The sequence below is a fragment of the Buteo buteo genome, chromosome 1 (assembly GCF_964188355.1).
Source record: "Buteo buteo chromosome 1, bButBut1.hap1.1, whole genome shotgun sequence".
Classification (NCBI taxonomy): domain Eukaryota; kingdom Metazoa; phylum Chordata; class Aves; order Accipitriformes; family Accipitridae; genus Buteo; species Buteo buteo.
Window position 1 is genome coordinate 85,994,500 of NC_134171.1, and position 25,439 is coordinate 86,019,938.

The following is a 25,439-nucleotide window of genomic DNA, read 5'->3' on the forward strand; positions in this document are numbered from 1 at the left end:
TAAACCCCGCGTACGTTGAGAAGTTGGGGGTTGGCATGGTGTGTCATTTTTTTTTTCCTTTTTTTTTTTTTTTCTTTCTTTCTCTTCTACCATCTCTGACTTACCACTGTGGTGCTGGGGAGAAACAGCTGGAAACGAAACAAATGCAGGGGATTCCCAAATTCTTTTCCGAACAACTGCCGCCTTCGAAGGTGGCACAAAACCATGTGGAGTTGAAGAAGGGGCCACAGGGAGCACGGTGGGGTGGGCTGAGCTGCCGGCTGTGCCCCAGCTCCGTGTTCCTGGTGGCATTTGTTGAAATTCTGAAATGAAAAAGAAGCCCCCACGTTCCCCCCCTCCCCGTCACACCTTGTTTCTAACCTCTGCAGAGGTACATCCTTTTCCAAACGCCCAGAAATATTTGCTTGGGTCCTACGCTCCCGCACCGCAGCATGTCGCAGCTCAGGGGCCTTCAGCCCGCGGATGCGGGTGCATCGGCTGCAGATGCACCGTGCCGTCCCCTGCCTTCCCACGGAGCCCCGTTACGGCTCCGTTTCCACTTCTCCTGTGGGACAGCCAAAAAAAAAATAAACCCGCACGGGAACAGTGGCCAAAAATGAGGCAACCAGGTCATTCAAAATCAGCGCGATCAGGCCCGGGGCGCTGGGCCCGTGGCTGTCTGCAGCGGAGGCTGCAGGTGCTGGCGTTAATGGGGCGTGTGTGTGGGGGGGGAACCGGGGGTGCAGGGCACGGTGGTGTTTTTTTCCCCACTTGGGTTTGCTTTCGCAGGTGTGGCGGCTGCAGCTGCGCGGGACGCCCCCCCCCCAAAAAAACCCCCAAACCCCAAAACCCAAAAGCAAAGATCCGCGCAGCACCCCTCCTCCCGCAAACACGGGGGGGGGGAATGTGTGGTGGTTTGCTCCCGGGTCCGCCCCCCCCCCCCCCCGCCGCCGCCTCCGCGCGCCCCGGGGTCCCGCGCGCGCTGATTGGGCGGGAGGGGCCGGCACGTGCTGCCGCGGCCGCTGCGCCGCCGCTCGCGCCGCCGCCCCGCTGTTGCTACAGACGCTGGAGGGCGGGAGGGCAACATGGCGGCGGCCGATCCCCCCCCGCCGCCGCCGCCGCCGTTCCGCACCTACGAGGAGTACCTGGGGTCGCAGGTGACGGCGCGGGACCTGCGCTATCTGGAGGTCAGTGGGAAGCGGGACGCGGCCCCACTGGTCCCCGCCAGGCCCCGGCCTCTCTCGATGAGGGCTGGTGGGGGTAGGTGAAGCCGCCCCACCCCGGTGGGGAAGGCCCCCTCTGTGGGCCTCGGGCCTGTGTTCTGTGAGGTACCAGCCTCGGTGGGAGAGGGCTGAGTGGCCGCAGTGACAGGTCAATACTGGGCTGGTGAGGGGAGTCAGGAGCGTTTTTAGCTTGTGAAGCTTTTGGGGTCCCTTAGGTGCAAGGGTCTCATCAGGAAAACCCACGTTCTTGGGGCTTGAACTGTCCTGCTGCTCCCCGTGTGAACTTTCCTCACAGGGGGGGAGGTGGTACAGACAAACCCCCCAAACTAGGCTGAAGTCCGTCAGCAGCGGGGTGGCTGTGAGGCAGGGGCAGGGGCACGCCAGTGGTGGTTGTGTCTTGGTTGGCCTGAGAAGTGTGGTGGGGAAGCCAAAACAGGGATCTGCTCACAAGCAAGCTTCAAAGCGCAGGTTTGGAGCAGAAAGCCTTTCATGTGAGCAGCTGTTTGTTTTGTAGCGTTTGCTGTTGATATCCACCCAGAGAAACAAAATGTGGCAACAAACACCCCCTCTGTCTAGAGGTGTAAGATGAGATGAAGACAGTGGGGCTGGCTTTGATGTGCAAAGGCAGCTTCAAGCCCGGTGCATTACCAAAACTGCAAGAATATCTTGTTCAGTGCTTACGAAGCATGATGTTTGGGCTGAATCATTCCGAGGGATGTGTCCCGTCAGACAGGTTACATCACAGCGATATTCAGAGGGTGCCAACTGCTGAAATTTTGACCTCTAAAAATGGTAGTGCACGTTGCTCGGTGCGAAACACTTTGGGGAAAGTTGCAAAACGTTTTCTGTCTCACACTTAGAAGGCAGGCGGTGTGGAAAATGGTTGTAGTTGCTTACAGGTTTTCCCTTGGAAAGCAGATACCTATCCCCGGTTGCCTTTAAGCAATAGGGACCGAGTCGGGCATCCCACCTGCAGACTGGGAAGAGCTGGTGGGGGCACCTGGCCAGGGTGGGAGAGGCAGGGGGTATTTCCTGGAGTGTTTTGCCTGTCGGGGCTTATCAGGTGCCACGTCTTGGGCTGGAGAAAATAGCTCACCCCCAGGTCGGCCGCCTCCGGCCCCAGTGCTCAGCTGGTTGGTGTTACTCTCCCGCGGGGATGTTAGTTTAAACTCGGGAATGCATTTCCAACTGGAGGTACGAAAGAGGAGAGGGCACGTCCTCTCCTGGGGCCTAGGGGCGGTGCAGGCGGAGGAAGGGGGCCGAGAAACTGCCGGGCTTCAGCTGCTGAGATTTGCTTGCCGCTGCCTGGCACGGCCGTGGTGGCACAGAACCCCCCCCCCCGAGCACCCCCAGCCCCGCCGGTGAGCTGGCGCTCGCAGCTCCCGCATCGTGGCCGCGCTTCTCCGTCCCTCTTAGACTTGAGCGAGGCAGAGCCCGCCGGTGTCTGCAGCTCCCTCCTGGCTGCCCAGCACAGCCGGTGTCAGGCAGGCGTTACGCAGACCGCCTCCCCGCTCCTGGCTGACGTTCTCCGCTCGCTGAGCCCCGCCGGCTCCCGCTAGCGCCGCCCTGCCCGTGTCCCGCCGCCGCGGGGAGCACCAACCCCCGGGCACCGGCAGCCGCGGCTGCGAGCGGAGGTGCGGCTCGGCGGGCTGCGGGAAAACGGCCGAGGCCGAACGAGGCCCGCAGGGGCCGAACCGGCCGGGGCAGCCCCGGACCTGCGGGGGCGCCGCGGTCGCCCGCCACGCCGCCAGGTGGCGCCCTCCGCCCGCGGCGGCTGCCGGTGCCCGGGGCTTGGTTGGGGGCCGAGGGGGGAGCGTCCCCGGTGTGCCGGCGGTAACCGGGCTCCCTGCCCGTCTTTTCCTTCCTGCAGAGCGAAGAGGTGGGGCGGCAGCTGGTGGAACTGGGCTTCCGCGGCTCCGGGAACGTGCTGCGGCGGGAGGAGTTCGAGGCCCGGGCGGCAGCGGCCGCGGGGCTGACGGCGGCGGCCCCCCAGAAGTAAGTGCCGGCTCGCCCGGGGCCCTCGGGCGCACCTCACTAGGCACCTGCCCTGCAGCTTGCTGGGGCGGGGACCGTGTCTGCACAACCGCCTGGCAGCCTCTGCTGATTTCCTTTCCCCGGTCAAACAGGCGTTGTAACACCAGTGACCCATCCCCAAAAGCTGAGCCCTGGCTGTTGGGGCTGCTTCATGACTTGGGGTGTGTTTGTGTGTGTGTCTGTGGGCGCTGTTCTTGTCACCCTTCCCCTAGGCTCAAATACCAGCGTAAGAGAAATGAGGCAATGGTGTTTCTTAGGTGGTAGTTGTGCTAGAGACACCTAAATACTGCTACTCGGTTACAAAACAATGCACTTGAATACCTCGATCGTCCTTTCAAAGTTGCAGCCAAGAAATGTCTGTTTTCTAGCACTTCACGCTTCTGGGATTGATGGTTACAAGACAGGGAAGGTACTGTTGGAACAGGCATGGCATATGAGAAGGGAAAATATCCTTTCTTTGCTGATCAGCTGTAAGGCTTCGAGGACTGAGTTTATTGAGTAGGGTAGTCTAGAGTTCCTTTCCTGTCTACAGCAGTGGGTGAACTCGTCTTGGCGCCTTGTGAGTGTTCCCCTGGTTCAGGGAGACTGGGATTGCTGTTGGAGCGCTCCCTTTACATAGGGTAGCTGAAGCAAGTCATGCAAAGGTGTATAACTAGCACTTGGGAAGATATTTAAATGGCTCAGGCTGGATGAAGGTCTCTGGATCCTGTTACAAGGCGTCTGCTCTTTTATGTGGAGTATTTTAATTCCATTTCCAAAAGTCTTTGTGGGGAGAGCTGATTTACTCTCCAAAAGTCTCTGACAAAGGAAGTTCAAGCAGTGCATATGCAATTTTTTTTTTTTTTTTGGCTTTTGTTTTATTTTGACTTCTGTCATCTCATACTTGTTACAGCGTGTACTGCTACAGCATGTGTTTTACACGAAAACTCATGTTGCACTGGGAACTCAGTGCTTTGCAGTAAAGCTTTATTGTATCTTGTGCCTGGTACCCCCTGCCTTTTTATTTTTGCACCTTCTCCACTCTGTTTAACCAGCCTGCAAATCTTAAAAAATATTTCGCTGTTTACTATTCTTTGCCTCTTGAGAAAAAATAAATGAACAACCCCTGTAAATAGTGAACTTTTTTTGGGTGCCTTCGTACAAGAAGCTAAATAACATTACTACAATACTTATTTTGTCAACGTGCTTGGTGAATAGTAGAGCCGCTGAGCAGTCTTATTCGCCTGTGGTGCTTTTACCTTTTCGTGCTATAGTGAAATGAGCATTTAATAATTTAACAGCATGCATCAAATGCCTTTTGTAGTATTTCTGGGCCAAGAAGGTGTGCTGTGTCGTTTGTCGTTAAGCTATTGCCATACTTCATGCACAATCCTGTATCAAACTTCTATTCCAGGGAGAAGGTGACTTTTTTTTTTTTTTTTTAATTTAAAGAATTAAGTGTTCATGTCACTGTATGGAGAAATTAATTTTGGAAAACCAAAGGCTTAATTATTTGAATGAAGACAAAAAGGATTGGTTTTTTTCGTACTTGTTTAGACTTGTAACATTCTGTGGCTTATGCCCAGTTGTACTCTGCAGCCAGATGAAGCTGATGGTGACAGTGCTGATGACATCCAGAGAGTAAGAACTGAACTCAAATAGTTGACCGGTTGGTCTTGTAATGTTCTTCTACGGTAAGTTTCTAAAGCAGTGATCATTATTAATTACTCTTCTACTGATTCTGTAGCGTTCGCTACATATCAAGGTGCCACGCTTAGATCGCTGATCAACCCCAGACCAGGGAAAGAGACAGATAACACACATAGTGTGAGCGCCAACTTCCGCCTTTTATTGCGCAGTTAATTCCTTTTATACTAACAAGGGGAGGTGGGGTTACAGGTACATCACAAGGCTGCGACTAACCCTCTAACTTTCCGTGACATCGCGAGATCTTCCGAACGCCAAACCCTACATGATTCCATGGGTGGAGATGAGTGAAAATGAAGTAAAGGCACAGCTCTCAGTGCAGTTATGTCTTTCGTTGATGTCTTGAGTGGGTGTTTTGTCCTACTATCCTTTTTTGTTTGGTTATTCTTTGTTTAGTTTCCCATTAGTTTGTAGGTGGAGATGTCAGGGTTGACTCACAGGGTTAAGTGGCCTATTTTAACAGTGTTTGGTTGAGCAGATTATCCAAAAGTCTGCGTCAGGAGTTGTGGCTGTCAGGGCTTCTGAACTGTCTGCTTGCAGAAATACATCTGTGGTTTTCTCTGAGCAGAAAAAAAAATAATTCCTCAAGTTGGACTTGGCTGCACAGGTCTCAGCAACTGTCACTGTTAATTCTGACTGCCCGGATTATTTTTGCATGTGAGAGCAAACTCCTTAGGCACGTGTCTCCAGGATTTCTGCTTTGATGCTCCTCTCCATCCCCTACCTACTGCCATGACACTGCTGTCTCCTACAGAGAGGTTGACAGGGCTATTTCCCATTGTTGTTGTTTAACCCCAGCTAGCAATTAAGCACCACGCAGCTGCTCACTCACTTCCCCCCCCCATCCAGTGGGATGGGGGAGAAAATTGGGAAAAGAAGTAAAACTCCTGGGTTGAGATAAGAACGGTTTAATAGAACAGAAAGGAAGAAACTAATAATGATAATGATAACACTAATAAAATGACAACAGTAGTAATAAGAGGATTGGAATGTACAAATGATATGCAGTGCAATTGCTCACCGCCTGCCGACCGACACCCAGCTAGTCCCCGAGCGGCGATTCCCTGCCCCCGCTTCCCAGCTCCTATACTAAATGGGACGTCACATGGTATGGAATACCCCGTTGGCCAGTTTGGGTCAGGTGCCCTGGCTGTGTTCTGTGCCAACTTCTTGTGTCCCTCCAGCTCTCTCGCTGGCTGAGCATGAGAAGCTGAAAAATCCTTGACTTTAGTCTAAATGCTACTTAGCAACAGCTGAAAACATCAGTGTTACCAACATTCTTCGCATACTGAACTCAAAACATAGCACTGTACCAGCTACTAGGAAGACAGTTAACTCTATCCCAGCTGAAACCAGGACACCCATTCACAATAATCTTGTCCATGAAAGAAAAACAATGTGAGTTTTTCAAGTCTAAGATGGGATATATGGCTCGGGAGGTTCATACAGTGAGGGGTTATGTGGATCAAAACACAGAGGAGGTAGCTCTTAAGTAACTTTCTGTGTTCTCTTTGGGAGACAAACTTGTGTTTAATGGTGTTGGAAATACCTGCAAGTGGTCGATACTCGTCATAGCAATGGGGTTCCCACAGCCAGAGTGCTTCCCGTGTGCCTCGCTGATAGAACCACACTAAGCCATAAGAAACAGTGTACACCACTGGTATTGCACAAGAATAGCTTCAAGCTCCAGTTGCTAAGAAGTAGTAAAATAAGCCAACAGCCATAATAGATGTGGCCTCTGCTGCATTTCAGCTCCATGGTGTGCCACTTGGTATTATGCATAGCTGCTGTGTTTGCTGTAGGCTTCCGTAATTCCCATTTTATCTTTAGGGTTAGTCTGTCAGCGTTCAGAAACATTTAATTTACGTAGGCTGTATTAGTTAGCAAGCTTTTACTGCTGTGCCTTTTACGGCATCACAGAACAGTCACAGAAACCTGTAATTTATTGGAGATGTAAAGCCTGATGCAAAGGTTAGTAACAGGGAAGTGTCCTCTTAGCCACAACTTCCAAGCACGGTTCCTGTGGAGCAGCAACAAATCAGCAAGACAGAACTGAGTAGATGATTTAGAGCAGTAGTAGAAGGTGAGCACAAAGAAGGTGGTCACTCTTACGATGCTTTTCTGTTTTTGTAGTTGTTGCTTAAATGAAATGGTTAGGGTTTGCTCAAGAACTAAGTAGTCTTCTTCATGTGTACGAAGGCACGCTTGACGAATATTTGAAAAATTAGATTCAGAGCAGCTACATATTACACCATACTGCAAAGCTGCTTCTGATCAGAGGCGGTGATACTTTCCCTCAAATGTCTAGAAAGGTAGTGGGGTGTTCCTCTGAATCCTTACCTCTTCTGCCTTCTGAATGCCTCTTCCTTAGTTAAATAGCATTATCGGTTAAGGAATGTACTTGGTAGGATTGGTATGACTTCCTTAACAAATGGTAAAAAGAAGTTGAGTACATGTTGCAGAAAATGAATTTGGGTGGGCTGGAGGCAGTGCATTTATTTCCTCTCTTTGTGAAGCAGTCTTAAACTTTTCTAGTCTTAGCGTCACATGTGAAGTCAAGTGAAAATTGACAGGGGAAAGTAAATACAAGTAAGATTAGTTCCTTTAAAATACTTTGTGCTTTTCCACAAAAAAAGGGGCACCATCAGAGACTTGGGTTTGGGCTTTTTTTTTTTGGTAAGAACAAAGAAACAGGGTAATAAAAACCAGTGAACCGCAGACTTAGAGAGGCAGACAGAAGCACGACATGCCATCTGTTCTTTGCGACAAGGATGTATGTGTTTCCTTGGGATCTGAAATGAAGGGACTTGAGCCCCGGGTTGTCTTTTATTTTTTTTCACTGAAGTAAATTGGAAATAAAGAATTTTTTTTCTTTTTATATTAGGTCATCTTTAAATGAGTGCAAGATGGTTTATTTTTTCTGTTGTCCAGAGTGACACAGGTGGAAAAATCTCAAGTTTCTCAAAGGTGTCCTGTCACTTGCGTAGCATTTATGTTTAAGAAGAGCTGTGTTTTTTCAGCTGAGCATGCACAGAATAAATAAAACTCTGGTTGACATCAGGACAGGAAACAACTTACTGTCAGTTGTCTCAACTGAAAACACAGTATTGCCTTATGATGCTTTCAGCTCCTCTTCCAATGGAACATTCTGAGGCAGCAGCATTTCATAACTCCGTTTGTATTGCAAAGCCTGGATCCAGGCTGCGTGGACTTCCTGACATCTATATGGCACCTATACTAGTGTTTTACTGTGGGATTACTGTGGCCTCCGCTTACCAGGGAACTACACTACTTTCACATGGATTTTAAGTGACTTCTGAATGGCACATGAGTATTCCCTACCCACAAGATTTAGTACTAAGCAACACTGATAAATCTGTAAATCGCTTCCATTTCAACTCCTGCTCTACCGATGACCACGTTGAACAGGTGTCTTTGCTACTGCTGCTGTCACTGGGGTGGGTTCTATAGCTACGAATTGTCTCTGCCCCTTGCAGAGAGAATTGCTAAAGCCTGCAGTCAAAGGAGCAGTGGCTGAAATGGAGAGGGTGTTTAGGATAGGGATGTGGTGTTTCTGCTTCAGATCTTTAGTGTTTTACCTACTGTAACCAGGAGAGGCCTCTCTCCACTTAAGATTCACAGCCCTTGTGCTCTCGTCTGACTGCTTAGTGATACGAGTAGACGGTGATAAGGGCGGGGGGGAAACCAACCAAACCCCAGACGACTGGAACCGTCCTTGTTAAGGCTTTCCTTTGGAGGAAAGGCTGCTACTTCCATTCAGAGTATCAGGGCTGTATCACTCGCAGGTACTAGAAATGCTGTGTAGCTGCCTCTGTGCTGGGATATCTACAGCTGTGTGCTGGGAAGTGCAAGAATAATGTTTAGCTACAAACTGCTCTGGAATGGAGTGCTGGATCATTGTCCTCTGAAATGGGTCCATTTCATGTGTAAAATAGCCGTTGGCACTTTTTTTTTTTTTTTTTTTTTTTTGGCCTAGGAGGACTATGAGGGTGACTAGTTAGCCCATCAGTCAGCACTGGTGCCTGAGAAGGGGAGGGTGTACAGCATCACTCTCAGGGCCGCTTTTCTGTGGCTTAAGACACCAGCACTGGCCTTTGGAGCACGGATAGGAACCCAGAAATATTTCTCCTGTGCAAATGGGGGTGGGAGCGGAACAGCAAATGGCAAAGCTGAGCTTTGCTCCCGGATGGTAGAAAATCTGGATTTAAGTTTCATCAGCCAGAGGAGAGAATGAAACCCTGGTGCCAGCCATCCTGGGATCATGTGTTAAGTCATTGTCAGATGTTCCCATCTTCTGTTTTATCTTTTGCATAACGTGATTCGGGAGGTACCTTACAGATTGCCCCTTTATCAGAGAAAGCAGAAAATGAAGCAGAAGGGGGAGCTCCTTTCATTTCTGCAAACTCTAGGCTTGAGGCAGTTGCAGAGTAGTTTGCTTTCAGATGTTTTGTGAGTGTCCTACCAAACACAGTTAACTGTAACCTGTCTCTATTTGGCACCCTATCCTTTTGTGCTACTCCTCCTCTGATCCTTTATGCAGGAGTTGTGGGCTCAGAAACACCTCTGTCTACTGGATGTGTTTTTATGCGTACAAAAGTTTCTCTTAGAAGAGCAATCAGGTCTAGTTAAAATGTATTCCTTTTGCAAACCCTGTGGACAAGAGGTATTTTGGTACATGGGTCGATAGTAGGTCTTCGGCTGTCCTCTCTTTCTTTAACCTGCTTTTAAGCAGGCTGCTAAAACAAAACATTAAAAGTGAGGGACGGAATGTTGTGCCTTTTTTTTTTTTTTTTAATAAGTATTGCTTTGGATTTTGGTATTGCAAGTAATCCCACTGAAATACAATGCAAAGAATTAAACTTCAGGAGTCTGCACTTAACAGTAGCCTAATTCTTTTAATTTATTTCAGTGATTGGAGATGCAGGAAGTGCCAAATCCCAAAGCAATTATATGTCTAATGTTAAGTGCAACATCTTCAAAACCAAATCTTTGGTTGGGGGTTTTCACATGTGCGCATGGTCTAAAGACTTTTCTTGTATACAGAAAGAAAGAAGGAAATATGCCGGAAGCAGATCTTCATTCAATATGTAGGATTTTAATTTGCAGTCTGATTCTTCCTTCAAATTTTCTCTGTGGTTCTTGTGCTGGAGTGGCTCTATACACAGTGCAGGCCTCACGGATTCTGCTGTGACTGCAGGGAAAACTCTCAATAGTTGAATGATAAGCTATGGGTTGAAATTTCTTTGAGGGTATTTTCTTTGTATGAATCAAGATGTGGCTGAGTAGTAGTACATGGATACTGCTTCAGAGGGAGGATGCTGGAAGGGATGAATCTGTTCATTCTTGAGGGAGTGTAGGAAGTGACCTTCTCTTAATACACCTAAGGATCTTGGAGGAAAGCGGTGTGACTTTAGTCCCTTCCTTTCCCATTTTAGCTCATAAATTACTTTTGACTTTGGCATGGACTATACCTTCACCGAGGAGAGAAGGGGGAAAGGTACAGTCTATATTAGCAAGTGCATCAAACTGCTTCAGTGGAAAGATGTGGGTAGTATGTGATGCTCTCAGTTTGCTGGGTGGGCCAGTGTCTTACAGCCAAGGATGAATCGAGGGATAGCTGTTTTAAACACTTGTGGCTTTTTAGGTAGCATTACAAATATGGAGTGAACCTACTCATAGCTAAGCTTGAAATGCTGAAAGGCGCTGAAGGCAGCTGGGCGCCCTGTTTCCCGTGAACTGACCTGCTAACTTCCTCTGAGGCTTTGAAGAACCAAGTCCCTGTGCATGTGGTAGAGGCAGTCCTGGTTTTGTCCCCCACCAAATCTCCCCCAGAGCTATAACTAAGCTCCTGCAGAATTTTTTTTCTGTGATGTTATGGAAAAAGTATGGTTAATTATATTTCATATCAACGTGCCTCTGCACTCTTAGCGCTTGCTGGGACTAGAGGCCAAACAGCTTGAGTCATGTGTCTGACAGTATGCTTTTTGGCTCAACCAGAATGAGTAAGAATTGGAGAATATGAAAGAAAATCCATGGCAGGAATATCTTAGAGCTTTTCTTTTCTTCCCCTGTTTTTATAAGCCCATAATGTACAGATAACATTTAGATGGATATCAATGTTGGAAGGCTTCTCTGAGCTGAATTTTTTTGAAGCTTGCACATGTCTTGGTAATTCAAGATTGGGTAAACAGAGCAAACTGGAACAGCCTTAAGAATATTTCATGGTGGCCCTTCTGGCCCAGCAAAATAGCTTTTTTGGACATCTTCCTGTTCTTCTCCACACCTTCCCTTGGAGTCTTTTAAACCAGTACCTTAGTGGGAAGGGGAAGATGACCCATTCCTGACCCTAAACCGCAGGACTGAGACCAGGTTTTTCCTCCTCTCTGAATTTTTATTGCTTGCTCTACTGTTAAAATAGCAGCATGTTTTTCTCAACAATTCAGTGTGAAGTAGCACTTTCTCAGACTAATGAAGGAAGGGGACAAATGCAACTCCCACTCTTGTTGGAAGAATGACTCCTTGATAGTTGTTTGTTGATCATATAGAGACCTTGTAGTTCTTTCTGCTTCTGTCATGATTTGAAACTCCTGAGATCCAGCCATAGAAAGGAGTGGGCTCCAGAATTGCTTCTTACGCACAAAGCGATATTTTGCAGAAAATGCTAGGAGGTGAATTAGTTGGTTGAGTTTTAGATTTGTACTAGTTGGTAGCATCAGCGCTGGGTGCTGATAATCCTGAAATCCTCCCCTTCTGATACTTAAAACTTGTTTGCATTTCCTGTTATATCTTGCCACCTACGTCTGTCTCTCGGTTAGCGTTTTTCCACACTCTTAGCAACTCAGTCTCTCTTTAGGAAAACAAAACCTCTTTCACCTAACTCCAGCCTTCACTTTTGTGCAAATAGCAACTCTAAATCTGTAAAAGGTCATGTCACCATAATGCCACTTTTTTCTTTTCTGATATGTTCTGGTAAGGGAAGAAGTAATTGCTGACACTTTATTGACTGTCCTTATTTTGGTTTCGTTAGCCCCAAGTTGAGTGGGAAAAGGCAGGCATCCGTAAGCTTCTTAGGGATTCCACAGACATAAGTAGACACTTAAATTAGCTGCAGTCATTCTTTTTGGGCTTTCTCCAAACTTGCGATGGCTATCTACTCAAATGAAAAAGACATAGGAGGCAATCTGAGACTGTGGAAGTCAGTTTACTGACCAGTTTGTTTCTGCTTCCCCTTGTGTGTCTAACGCCATAGGAAATCGGTGTTCCAAGTGGTGTCTTCAGCGTAAGCCCCTTGAATGGTTAAAGCAATAACTTCCTTCCTTGAGGGTGGGCCTAGAAGTCATTTGGGTTACCCTGAGCAAGAAAACGGTGAATTTTTGTTTCCCTCAACAGAATTCTCCTGGTTGTGTATGATGTATGAAGTCAGACACCTTGAGGAATGTAGATGGAACTTCCTAAACCTGGCAGGTGAACACAGACATCTACGTGGATGCGTGTAGCTGAAGATAGAACATTAGGGTGTACATGCTAATACTGGGTGCGTGACTACTGGAAGTTTTGGGCTGCCTAGCAGCTTCAGTCCTTCAGAAGTCAGGTGGCAAGGCTGAAGGAAGGAGAGAAGCTTTGACAGCTGCACGTGAGGACAATGTGTTACCTGTTCTAAATTGTCTAGTCCAAAATTGGGAAAACTGGAAGAACAAGATTTCTTGATTTTTCTGTCCGTGACTGGGCTGAATTTTAAGATGGTACTGCAATAAGCTCTTTATTTTGTGGTTTGGGTTTTTTTCTGTTTTTTTAAAATTTATTTGTAAGTGGTACAGTGAGGAGCAAGTTGATAGGTCGCATGATTTGCAATGGACATTTCACTGAAATAAGTGTATGTACGTGCTTTCCAGCAAATCCAAATATGACGTGGCAAGAATAACTAAGGATTTCCAGCCTTGACTATACAGGCTATGACATAGGCTTCTGAAAAAGATAAGTAGCTGAACAAATACCTAAAACAAATTTTGAGTGATATGTATTTATATCTGGGGACCATTCAATTTGCCGTGTGTGGAAGTTGTACCCCAAGTAGCACACAAACCTGAGTGGTTTTCGATAATTCCAAGTGTTATGTTCTTAATATTCTTAATACAATATTGAATGTTTTTTGAAGAGGTCCAGGTGTGTTTGGGTAGCTTTCTACTCCAGGCAGTGAATTTGTTACACTAGCAGAAATGTTTTTTCACCTGGAAGCGTGTTGCAATAATCAACATTCTTTGCCTAAGAATAAATTGGTCATCATATTTTTACTTTTTTTTTTCTTTATAAATTGTGGATAGTTTGGGGAAAATATTTGGAATAAATAAATGAAATGTGTTTAAGTAGGTGCTGAAAAGTATTTCCTTTTAGAGGGATGGTTTGTTATTTTGCTGGTAATCTTCAAGCAAATGAAACAGGAGTCTGGGAAATGGATTTGCCTGTGGATTCCTGCAGTTCATAATCTGCTGGTTCAGATTTCTTTTGGACAAGATAGACGTTCAAGAAGTGCATACTCTAGCTAGGATGAGCTAAATACCTAGAAAAGAGAAGCGATTTTCAAAGAATTTGATATTTATTTCCTTTTGGTATAACTTTGCCTAAGGCAGGGATGCTCAAACATCTGTACCTTCTTCCATCTTCTTCCTGCTAATGTGCCTTGTGAACACACATCTTCAAAGCGCTGTAATTCAGGTGTTCTATATTAAGTGAAAAACAAAGCACCTTTCCTCCTCTGAAGTATATCAAGGATCGCATCTTTTGCAAAACAGTAGTTCTGAGCCGAAATATTTCTCTGCACCAAAGTAAAGTGAGAACCGCAGGCCCACACTAAGGACTAGACAGAATTTTCTGCCTGGCCACCTCTAACGCAGTGAATGGCAAGTTGAGAAAAAGGTTTTGTCAGCAGCTCTGTTGTGGTAAGGAAGCAGCTTTCACAAATACGTGTACAAAAGCTAAAGATCTGCCAAGGCTACTTGCTTAAATGTTTCAATGTCTGGCTGTCTTGACCACGCAAAACACGAATTTCTTTGGAGTGTAAATCTGCTTAAGGATAGCAGGGACTGCAGCGCTTCATGTTAAGAGGTTTTGATGCGTAAAGCTTGACAGTATGTTTGCATTCTTCTTGTGCGGGACCTGGCACCCACTTGGGACACATCCTTGTAAAGTTACAGTAGCCAGTGTCACTTGGTTCCTACCAAACAGATGTAGCAGTTGGGCTGAATAGTACTTCCTCACCTGAGAACTCAGTCTGCTGATTAGCGCTAGCTACTGGAAGAGGAATCGCATGATACTTTTGTGTGTCTTGCAGACATAGAAAACCTCTCTTAATGTAGCTATATATGCTTTTGGGAACGTTTGCAACATGTTTGTCTAGTTCATCTTTGAGGATCTGATTCTGCTCCAATACGTTCTGGTGCGTTTCTTAAACTGTGTGTGTGTGTGAGTGGCGTGCTAACAAGGCCAAGTTTTTCTCTGGCTTACACCCCTGTAGAGGATTGCGAAGTTGGTGGGAACAGCGTGAACTGTCAGCTTGGCCTGGCTTGCACGTGGGAGATGCGTGCACCGAATTATACAGTAACATCAAAATGGAGACTGTTTGTATTAGTCTCCATAGGAACTTGCAGCACACCGTGTCCCACAGATACACTCTGTTTTCATATAGTATCATTCTCTACATGGCAGCTTAAGTACCTGAATTGTCACAGAATTCGCTACGTTAGTTTCTAGAAGGCAAATGATAATAACTGTCTGCATATCCAAGGTTTAGCTTTGTGCAAGCTCCTCTTAAGCAAGCATTGGGTTTGGCACCAGCATGTGGATTCTTAGCTTTAAGCTTAGTAAAAGAACGAGGGTACTATGATGAACAATTTTAAAAAGAAACCCAAAACTTGCTATTAAAGCTGTTTGGAATAAAAACAAACAGGAAGAGAGCAGCTAGGGTATGGGTGTGAAACCATTGAACTGTAGTAGAGAAGAGCTGGTAGTGGGTGATTTAGGAGCCCTATTGATCTTAAGTTTTGCGTGGTTTTCCACAAAGAACAGTGTGAGGAGAATTTTCCTCTAGTGCTTCAGTGGCTAGATTTTCTCCTGCTTTTTAAATGGTGCTGTACAGAGATTCTCTGTAATGGTCTTGCAGGGCATTTGCTGCTGTTCGAGTGCTAGTCCACCTATCATCTCATGCTGAACAGTGGTAACAGCCATGGGCTTCCTCCCAGGTCGAGGGAGGGGGCTTGGCAGCAGGGTGTTTGTTCCAGCTGGCTTCTTCCTCCTCACGTTCCCATGCACCAGCTGAATTTTGCCTAGTCGTGTTGCTTTCAATTATCTTGTCACGATTGTTGTTCTTCTCTTTGAATCCAGGCAAGGATTGTGTTACAAAGATAGTTTCTGTCCGGTGTTGCGTTAAAAGCCTGGGATCTCAGTGTGCCCTTGTCAATGAAGACAGGAGGTAATTGAGACTATTAAGTCTCTGGGGTTTAGGCAATAAATCTGTCATTTCCAAACACTGTAAATTTCTCTTTGAGTCATGTCGCAAAAGACAGCTATAGCAAAGCTGTGGTCCCCGCTACCTTTTTTTTCCCTACATAAAGGTAGGAAGCTCTCTGTAGCATTCATGCTGTGCTTTTCTTGCAGCAAGACAACTTAAATTCCAAAACATTTTTAGCTTATTTCTTTGGTGTTCATAATATTTTTTTAGTTATGGTATTTGCAGGCTAAAATTGTACATTTTTTTGAATTGCAATTCAGTTTGGTAACTGGAAAGCAGAGGCATGAATGTCCATGTTAAATCAGGATAATAAATTTGTAAATAGCTGAGTTGCACGTTCTTTGGACTCGTAAGGATGTGGTACGCAGCGGCCAGTGAGTTCTTTCTTTTAGGTTGGCTTTGAAATGACAGTCTAAAACTAGTATGGAAAACAATTCAAACAAACAAACAAACAGGACTGACTTGGAAGTAGTTGCAACAGCGCAGACTCTGTATCATAATGTAGAGATCTCTCTTCTGAATGGTAATGGTCAGTTTGAAGCTTATCATTTTATCTGTGAAGGTAGGATTTTTTGTTTTTTCACTGTAGACATCTGTTTATGTTTTTCTGCATTGATCGTCCTTTGGCCTTCTGTTATCCAGTCACAAAGTTTTATGAGGTCATTCTATTTCTTATTGTTAGGGTGTTGGACGCATCCCTACACTGACTAATTTCCAGTTATCATCAAGCTTTCTCTCCTAATTGCTCTTTCCCTTTTCCCTGGGTTTAACAGCACACGCCAGCCAGCAGTCTACTGCTGTCCCTTTGTTTAAAAGATTGAAAATACAGGGTAGAAGTAAAGTAAATGATTGATTTTTGCAACATTTATCCTAGAAGGGGCCTTTCATTGTACTCCATTATTAGGTTGTTTCCTTAGAAGCCTTCACTGATGAGCTTTCAAAAATCCAAGTAGACCGTGTCAGCCAGATCATCCTTAAGCATATGCTTGTAGCTGCTTCAGAGAACTGTGAGGTTTGTAAGGCAGAAGCTCCATTGGCTCTTTTCAAATAGATCGTATTCGTGTGCTTGTTTACAAATTCTTTACTGGAGTCTGTACTGATCTGACTCTTAGCCAGAGATTTTTGCCTGCTTCTCTGTGGTGTGGCACTGGGCTGTATATGCTTGCTTTTTGTCACCTTTATTGCTATGTCCAGTCAATCCTGGTTTTAAAATAGTACAGTTTTTAAAACCAGTTGTCACATGCTTCACTTTTGCTTGTGTAGGTTTTCAAAACCTGAGGAAGCCTGAAACTTCTAGCACTACTTAGCCTAGAGGAGGCCTCTCTTTACTTTTAATGTTTTCTCTTTGATATTCGGTGAGAGTGGTTATTAATAGAGCCTTGTATGTTATGGAGCAAGAGGCATCCATCTTCAGGCTTTTTGCTAAGCATCTTCCTAGAGGTAGATTTTACAGATAGCGCATATCTGTTAAATAATCACCCGATGAGATTACAAGAATTTTTAATACAAACAACATGTGTGTGTATTGGTTTTCATTTTCAGTTGATGCTTCTCAGTGCAGAGCAGTGTGCAAGAGGTAATTGAACTTAGATGCCTTGGTATCTTCCTGCATCCAGTCTGTAAGCTCACAGGCCTGGTGATTTCTGCATCTCCTTAGGTCACAACTCTAGTGCTTGGGCAGTATCTGAGAATTCCTAAGGAATTATCGGGGTGCTATAAATTCTGTATGAGTACTTCCTTGGCAAATAAGTTTGATTACAGCAAATGAGCTGAACAGCTTTTCGCTGTAGCTTAGATAATGGTGCTCCCAGATCTGGAAGTCCATAAACTTCAGGAGATGCTCAGTGCTTCATCTGCTTAGTGACAGGATTGACAGCACTTTGCGAAGCCTGAACCAGGTAAGGACTGTATGTGGACTTGCTTACACGTCAGTGTGAGAAGGTCCAAATGAGATGACAGAGATACCAGAGGTTAGCTTTGATAGGATGCTGGGTTTTGTGAGAGTTTGAGAGTTAAGTTGGTGTGATTGGACAGGTGGCCCAACTTCACGCTTGTTACTGGATGGCTTTAAGTGTGGCTGCGTCCTGTGACACACTGCTTTGTTCCCCCTTGCTCCACATGCAAATGTTTACGCTCTCTTGTTGTGCCAACTTTTGCATTGCTGTTACCTACCAGTCACACCTGAATTTCAGTACGCTTTCCACTGTAATGCAGAATCGGGGACGCTAGCAAGCAGTGTTTTCTGTAGCTCAGTGTTTACATGCCCTGAATTCTATTGCATGTAGGTATCTTCAAATATTTTTCATTGTCTCTCTTAGCTCTTGATGGCAGGTCTTTACAAGTGCTAGATCATCTCATGAGGTACGTGTAATGACTAAGGATGGTCCTATGGAAAAGTCAGAGTGAGACAGTCTTACTGTGGCTAACTTCCATGAAAGCCTATTTGTGGATCTCATCTTTCACTGTTGGGAAAAGCCGTCTATTCCATGAAAGCCTATTTGTGGATCTCATCTTTCACTGTTGGGAAAAGCCGTCTATTCCCATTTAAGATTGCTACTCACTGAGAGAGATGTCAGTCTGTGTATGTATCACTAAATGCTGTCTACTGTCCACGAGAAGTCATGTGAGTTTTACATACTACTTTGCCATTCTTTGATGTTGCTCTGGTTCTGCTTTGATTGAAACAGCTGAGTTGGAAATGTTTGCCGGAGGGAACTAGTCAGTGACTAGCTAGCTAGAATAGTTCCCCCCGCTCCTTGACCTCTTCCCCCCCCCCCTTTTTTTTTTCCTCCCAAAGACCTGAAATCTAGATTTGAGTCCCAAAAACTACAATATAAATGGACCACATGCAGTGCTGACTGTCTTTCCCAGTGGTCTGGGAGCTAACAGTTGACACACTGGTATTAATAATGAAACATTTCCTTTTGAACAGCAGGGGTATTGTTGTGGCTATGTTGGTTAATATAGATTATCTATGTATATTTGCAGTGCAGCAAGCTCATATTTTATGCCATGTAGTCAAGTATTTCAGGAGCTTCCTGGGTATATGTATTCATATTAAATTCCATGAGAAAGATTTTGAGTGTTTTTAAAAGTAGAGTTAATTTGTATGGTAACCTGAAGGCTTAGAAATGAGTACTTAGGCATTTACATGTTTTTAGTCTGCAGCAGACATCAGAAAAATCTGCTTTGTAATTGACCTTTTTGCCAAGGAGAAATCTGCTGCTCCATTTACCTGCAATAACCTACCTTTGGAATATGCTTGAAAGTGAGGAGAAGTTACAGAAGCTTGGGGAATATTTGGAAACACTCTGCTCTTTCACTTTGGGAACCAGGGAATCGTCAGTAGTACAAGTAGCAGCTAGAGAAGACCCTGGACTTTGTTGAAGCCTCTTGGAGTGTTCTGGCTTGAAGTGGCTGCAAAATTGGCTTATTTTGTTATCTGAGGGCTTTTTCAGTATACGGAGAATCATTCAGATTTGGACACGTGAAGCTGGTGAGCGGACGCTTTAATTGTAGTCGTTGGTATGTCAGATGAAGGCTGATAGAACTTGAAAGTGAATACCCAAAGGCAAAGATGAGAACAATGTGTTTTATTAGTATACAGAAAAAATAGTAAGCCTACAGAAGAGTACCCCTTGAATAACAACATAAACTAGTAATTCTCAGATGCCAGGTGATGTACTTCCATTGATATTTCAGTACAGAATACAGTGGGAAAGATGTGTTCTTTTTCTGGCAGTGAAGATGGGCAATGGTATTGAGAAATGTGCTGGAAACAAGTGACAAATGTTACTAAGTAGTATCACGAAGTCCAATCTGTCTACTCCCTGGAGTCCAAGAGTAGTCACTAATGAAGTGATGGAGCTTATGGCATCCATCATTAAAAGCTGCTTGTATCCGGCCTCCATGGAGGAATAGTAAATACTGTGTTTTTTAGAAATACTTCAAGGGAGAGGCAGAGAATTGCAGATTAGTGAGTGTTTACATAGGAATGTGTTTAATTGGTCACAGAACAAATAATAAAACACCTGGAAAATCATAACATGGTTTTGGCAAAGGACAAGTTGTGTTTCCTTAATCTCTTGCCACTCTTCAAACACATTGCTAAGAGGGAAGGAAGAGAAATGGTCTGACACAATGTGCTTATACTTTCCAAATGTCTTTGACAATAATTCTCCCCGGGTTTAGTTAAGTAAGAGGCTGTCTTGGTGTGCATTAGACCAGCTTAAAAAAACCCCAAGGTGTACGAATCTTCCATCTTGGCAGAAGGTAAACAGCATGGTGGCTCAGTCCTTCCAATCCATGTTATTTACATCTGTTAATTCCTGTGAAGGTTAAAATACTTCTGAGGATTTCAACTAGACTATATGGATTTGACTGGTAAAATTCAGTGCTGAACAGTGTCAAGTTGCAGGCAGCAGCAGAAATATTTGTGAAGTCTTGAAAGAAAGGGAAGAATAGAAATGTTAAAGATACCTTTAATTCCCATACATATCCATTAGCCGTTGCCGAAGGAGCAAGTTGTCACTAGATCTAGTGCTAGATGGTGCAATCAACTGTATTGTGTGAGGTACAGATATTACTTATAGATTTTAGTTCCATAATATGCTATCCAGGCACTGACTGAAGTTGAAGAATAATGTGATGTTGCCACACAAATGACAGGAGTGAAAAGACATCATTGGGAGAGTGTTTGTGCTCTTAAGATGATGATTTTCCGTATTACGGAGTAACGTGATGGGCCAAACATTACATGCCCTTTAAAGGAGTGAGTTCTAGGTTGTTGATTAATAATAATAATAATAATGATGATGATGATGATAATAATAATAAAAAGTTACAGCCTTGGCCGGTAAAGTGAGTTACTTTTGCTACCCTGTGTCGAAGTTAACCTTAAAGCTTCTAGAGTGTAGTTTGGTCTAAAGAATGCATTCAGAACAGCATAAACTCTTTTGTATGAAGGGAAGGTTAACTGTCTGTAGTAGATAACTGAGAGTTGTTGTAGTAGATGTTTATGAAAAATTGGATCACGTTTGGAAGTAAGTAAACAACAGTCATGTGCACATTGGCCCCAGGAAATAGGAAGAGAAATCCAGTAACCATAAGGGCAGGACTGATGGTGAAAATGATAACTCGGTTGGACATATTTGATACTGTATTTCATCATCCCTCTTAGCATATTGGGCTGATCACTCATTGGTGTTCCTGATGAAGGTGTCCTCACCATTATGTGGCCTTGCATCATATCCAGAGCAAGCTGAACCGAGGGAAGAATAGGTCTGCCTTTTGTTGTGCTGAAGTGTCACGCATCACACGTATGTAGTGAAACCTTACAACTGGAGAAGTTTCCCATTTTTTGATGAATGTGAGGCTGTAATTTAATGTTAGCACCTATTTCTACACCACCATTAGACCCATGAGGAGGTTTCCAGTGGTAGCTCCAATCCCACCCAAATCAGTGTTAATAAAGCAGGCTGCTAGCATGCAAGTGCTTTATTTCACCTTTTGTTTTTTTCCTCCAAGTTGCCATTGCGCTGTGAAGTAGTTAGGAAAGTTACTTCCGAGAAGGGCATTCCTGAGTGTCTTTCGTCATTATTGCCTGAGTAATCGAGTTGGGAATGAATGAATTTGCTCTGACTTGACACCTGGATTATGTGGTTTTCTCTCTGCTGATTTGTTTTTGTACTCTCTTCCTATTTCACCTGCTGTTTCCTGAAGCATTTGCTTTCATTGCTGCCGGTATTCATTGTCCTGTATCACTTACATGCTTGTTTTTAATATGCTTTCCTAGTTGCTAACTTGGGGTTTGCCTCTTCTGAAACTCCCAACAGAGGAAATAAGGTAAGCTATAAATCCAACAGCGTTCTTCGTCATTTTTTCCTGCTGACTGTATTTTGGCACCAGTGTAAGGGAGTGGATGGCGATAGGTTGTTTTCCCGTCTGTCCTCATGCATGGACATAGAAGCGCACGCCCATGAACGTGCCTCTTTGCTTACCATACTTTGTAATGCGTGCCATACGTGGTTCAAGAATTGCTATCCAAATAGATTGTTCCGCTCAACTTGTAAATTTTTGCATTTATGACCCCAGTTATTGAAGGGAAGGCCCTTTCAAAGGCTGTTGTAGCTTTAGAAGCGACACAACATTTACCGATTATATTACAGTGGAGGAAGATGTGAGACACAGGGTCCTTACTGGAATTGTGTTCCATTTGGCCCTGTAGTAATTGAAGAGGGCACTGGTTCTTGTACAGTTTGGCTGCTGTTTATGGCATTCTAGTCTCACAAGCATTAGAGTATCTCTCATTTGGATTATTTCATCTTGATTTTTCTTCAATGCATATGCCAAGTTATATGTGGATCTATTTGTGGGTGAACAACCTGTACCTGCTCACCATATACCTGCAGGAAAGCAGGAGAAGCACAGTGTTTCATTTTACACTCTGGTTTGCAGGTTAACCAGACAGAAGAGCAATAGGCAAAGGTCCTCATTTTGTGGCACTCAAGGAGAAAATGGGATGCTGGGAGTTAACTCTCGAGTATCTTCCTGCACAAGCTGTTGGCAATAGCATTTTCTCCTGCTGTTGGGGAATTAGCGCTAGATCTGTTGTGATCCCAAGCTCCTACCCCAGTCAGGGAAGTTGCCAAAGCATGACAAAATCAGCTGTACCGTTCCTCAGGGGTGCACTGAGGTTTCCTAAGTGAACCAAGAAACTGACAGGATGTGTGGAGCTTGGGATCTCTGTTATATATGGCCAGATGCTAGAGTGTGTTCTGCTTTTCTCCTTCTGTATGTTATTTTCAGTAAAGGCCTTCAGCACACACTCAAATTTTCTTAAATTCAGTCCGTGTACTTGGTGTTGATAGGAAAAAAGTGTTTGGCAATAATGGGGCAGTACTTCAGAAGAAGCGCCTTTAAAGCCAGCATGTAGTTTTCCCCTTGACATGTTCTTTCAGGTCACGTGTCTGTGTGCAGTGGCACAGGCTGTCTCCCTGAATATACAAAGAAGCAGGATTGAAATTTCTCAATGTTTTTCTGGGAACATCTTGATGCTAGTGTGCCTCTTGTTTTCCCTGCGCACTGATTGTTTTAATTTTAGCTTCTATATTGAACTGTGATTCATTTTGGGATGCGCAATAATACCACATTACAATGCAGCAAGAATTTTTAAACCACCCCAGCTCCTGTCCCCTTGCAAGGGCTCCTGAAAAAAATGTCCTGTTACTGTGTTAGCCATTTAAGAAAAACAGCTGCTATCAAGCTGCTTTCTCCGCTTAGTCACTATAACCAAATTGTGTGAACTGTAATATCACTCCCCAGGCCATTGGTGCTTAATTGGTAACACCCTTTTACAAAGAGCTCAGTAGTAAAGGAAATGTTTTTAAACAGTGTAATATGTAACACAGCAACATGTGATTAATATTCAGTACATTATCTCTCTTGGTATTATATTACTGCAGGTGCACAGCAGCCACTGATCAGAGACATGCTATGGGCGACATTGCAATTAATTGAAGCTATTCTATTTATACACCTGCACTCACAAAAGATCCTGCATGTAAATAGAGAGAATAATCAAGGAAAAGGCTCTGAGCTGACATCACTGTAAATTAATCGCTTCCTTAGGAGAAATATTGCAGAATGGTACAATCAGCTCTTAAAACAACTTGGTTGTTACCCCAAGGCTGCAGGTGTTCAAGGTATTTAAAGGATGTTTACAGATAAACTTCCACAGCAGCAGAGGTTGATTCAGCTCTCATGGAACTCAAAGGGCTGTTTTGATTGTACTGATCAGGCAATTCTCTTTAATGAAGAGCGAGCTGAAGTGTTGCATGTGGCATTAATGTAGATTATTTTGAAATAGTCTCGCTGATTGGCACGTGGAAGTTCTCCTGTCACCTCAGTTGTGGAGATGCGTGAGAGCCGCAGCAACACCCTGCGTGCAGAAGGGACCAGTCCTCCTTCTGGTGAGTGTGGTTGGAAGTCATGTTGATGCTGAGGTGCTGAAGTCGCTGAAGGTTGCTTGCCTGACCACATTGTCCTGGGGTGCGTTGGAGGCAAACATGTGGTGAGTCACGCTTTGCTGTTTGTCAGGAGCAGGCAGTGTGAGCCCTCTGCTATGTGCAGTTGTTTCTGGAGATGGCATTAGCTGTGTTCACCTGGTTTGAACACCGTGCTCTTTTCAGGGTGGTGATGCGTAGGTTTGGGCGGGAGCTGTATTGCGCCCTCAGTACCTGCCCTCATGCATTCCAAGGAAAGGGTGTTTTATGCTGTTTCCAAGAATTACTCCAACAGCTGTAGACTTTTTTTCTTTTCTGAAAAGGTTAAGGATGCAGTGGGAGAACGTGGATAATTAATGGGATTTGAGGTAATTTACTGCATTTTTGTCAGATGTGTAACTAGTGTAATTGGGTGGGTTTTTAGAAGAAACATTCCATAGTAGCATAATGGTTTCAGTAGACACAAAGTGAGATCCTGTATGTGTGCCACATTATAGCATTGGACTTCAGGCCTTGTAAGTTCTTCTACAGACTTAATTAAGTGCTTAAGAGTTAATTAGGTGCTTAAGTTAAGCATGTGTCTGAGAGGTAGCAGCATTGCATGTTGAGTCACTGATTTTAGAGAGAAGGGGGTCTTGTTTGAGTGCTACAACACGGATGACACTGCTTAGCTGCCACATTTTGCATTGATAGCCACGAAAATCTACAGCTGTGGTTCTTTGAACAGTGGTCATTCATGGCTTAAATGCTTTTGTTTGAGAGGGCAGTGATGATATGGTGGTATCCACCGTTGGGCTAATACGGCATAGGTGATGTGAGCAGGCCTTTGGAAGACGCTGTTTGCAAGAGCCACCACGAGACATTCGTTACTAGCTTCTGTGCAAGGAGGAAAACAGTGTGACTAGCCATGTGGATATTTGGCATTCGCTTAAAGCTTCAAACGCTTGTTATGTTTCCTCATATGACTTTGAGTGGCTTTCATAACTTTTGGCCTGTGTTGGGGTTTGTTGTGTTTTTTTGTTTTTTGGGGGGTTGGTTTTTTTGTTTTTTTTTTTTAGTTAAAAGAAAAACACAGTGGGTTTACCACATGAATGGTTAAAGAGATTTTAACAAAAGTTGAAGAGAGTTGCCTGATTTTTTAATCAGGGCATCAAAGCTGTATGTTGTCACTGTAGAATAATGAAGGCAAGGTGCAGGATTATTATTTGCAAATCGATTAAATAAGGTTTGTTTTTGACTGGTCCCTTTATCAGTCTTAAAAATTAATGAAATACTTCTGAAAGACAAAGTAGATCTTATATCAAGTTTATTTTTACAAATCTGCCATCTGGAAGTAATTCCAACTATTTTGGATTTCAAACTGCTTTTTTTTTCTTTAGCTACAAGAAGCGCAGCAACAGAGAGCTGAACAGATCATGGTTCTGCAGCAAGGCCTGGGTATTGGCCTGTCTGTAGATATGTTTCATGTTGCAGCCTCAAGTACTTCAATGCCCTGGAGTCCAGAACAAAAGTGGATGTACGTGTGGAAAATTTAGGCTAGCTAAGCTATCGATTACTGTACTAGTACTTAGTGTGTGTGTGATTGAAGGTTCTGCTCAACTATTATTTTTAAGCAACATTTGGAATAACTTCTTGGATTTGTTCTAAAATGTTGCTGATCTTCCGCCTGAAACCTATCCAAAAGATGATATTCTACGTCCCACCTTCTTAATATATTGCTCTTCGTATCGTAGAATGTAGACTTACTTACATTTTTCAGAGAACCTGGCAATTAACTCACCTGAATTACAGAAACATATTTCAGATAGTTGAGTATCTACAAAGAAAAAATAACCACCCCAAACCAAAACCTAAGCTTTTTATCTGTGGACTTTATTGGTTTTGCTTTTTATTTGAGCCACACCTTTAAATAATGATATTGAAACCTTCAGAACCAGTGTTAACTAGATTTTGCACTCTCTTAATGAGATCTTCAGGCCAAATTTTTTG

The 25,439-nt window shown here is 44.4% G+C and overlaps 1 protein-coding gene across 1 annotated transcript in view; it reads left to right on the top strand.

The window, feature by feature from the left end:
* The first annotated feature begins 1,051 nt into the window (after positions 1-1,051).
* Positions 1,052-25,439, top strand: part of CFAP299 (cilia and flagella associated protein 299) — a 231,851-nt gene continuing 207,463 nt past the window's right edge. Inside the window, exons 1-2 of the mRNA XM_075039813.1 lie at positions 1,052-1,166; positions 3,073-3,197. Of these exons, the coding sequence (XP_074895914.1) occupies positions 1,065-1,166; positions 3,073-3,197 (227 nt within the window). The 5' untranslated portion in view covers positions 1,052-1,064. The remainder of the gene's footprint in view (positions 1,167-3,072; positions 3,198-25,439) is intronic.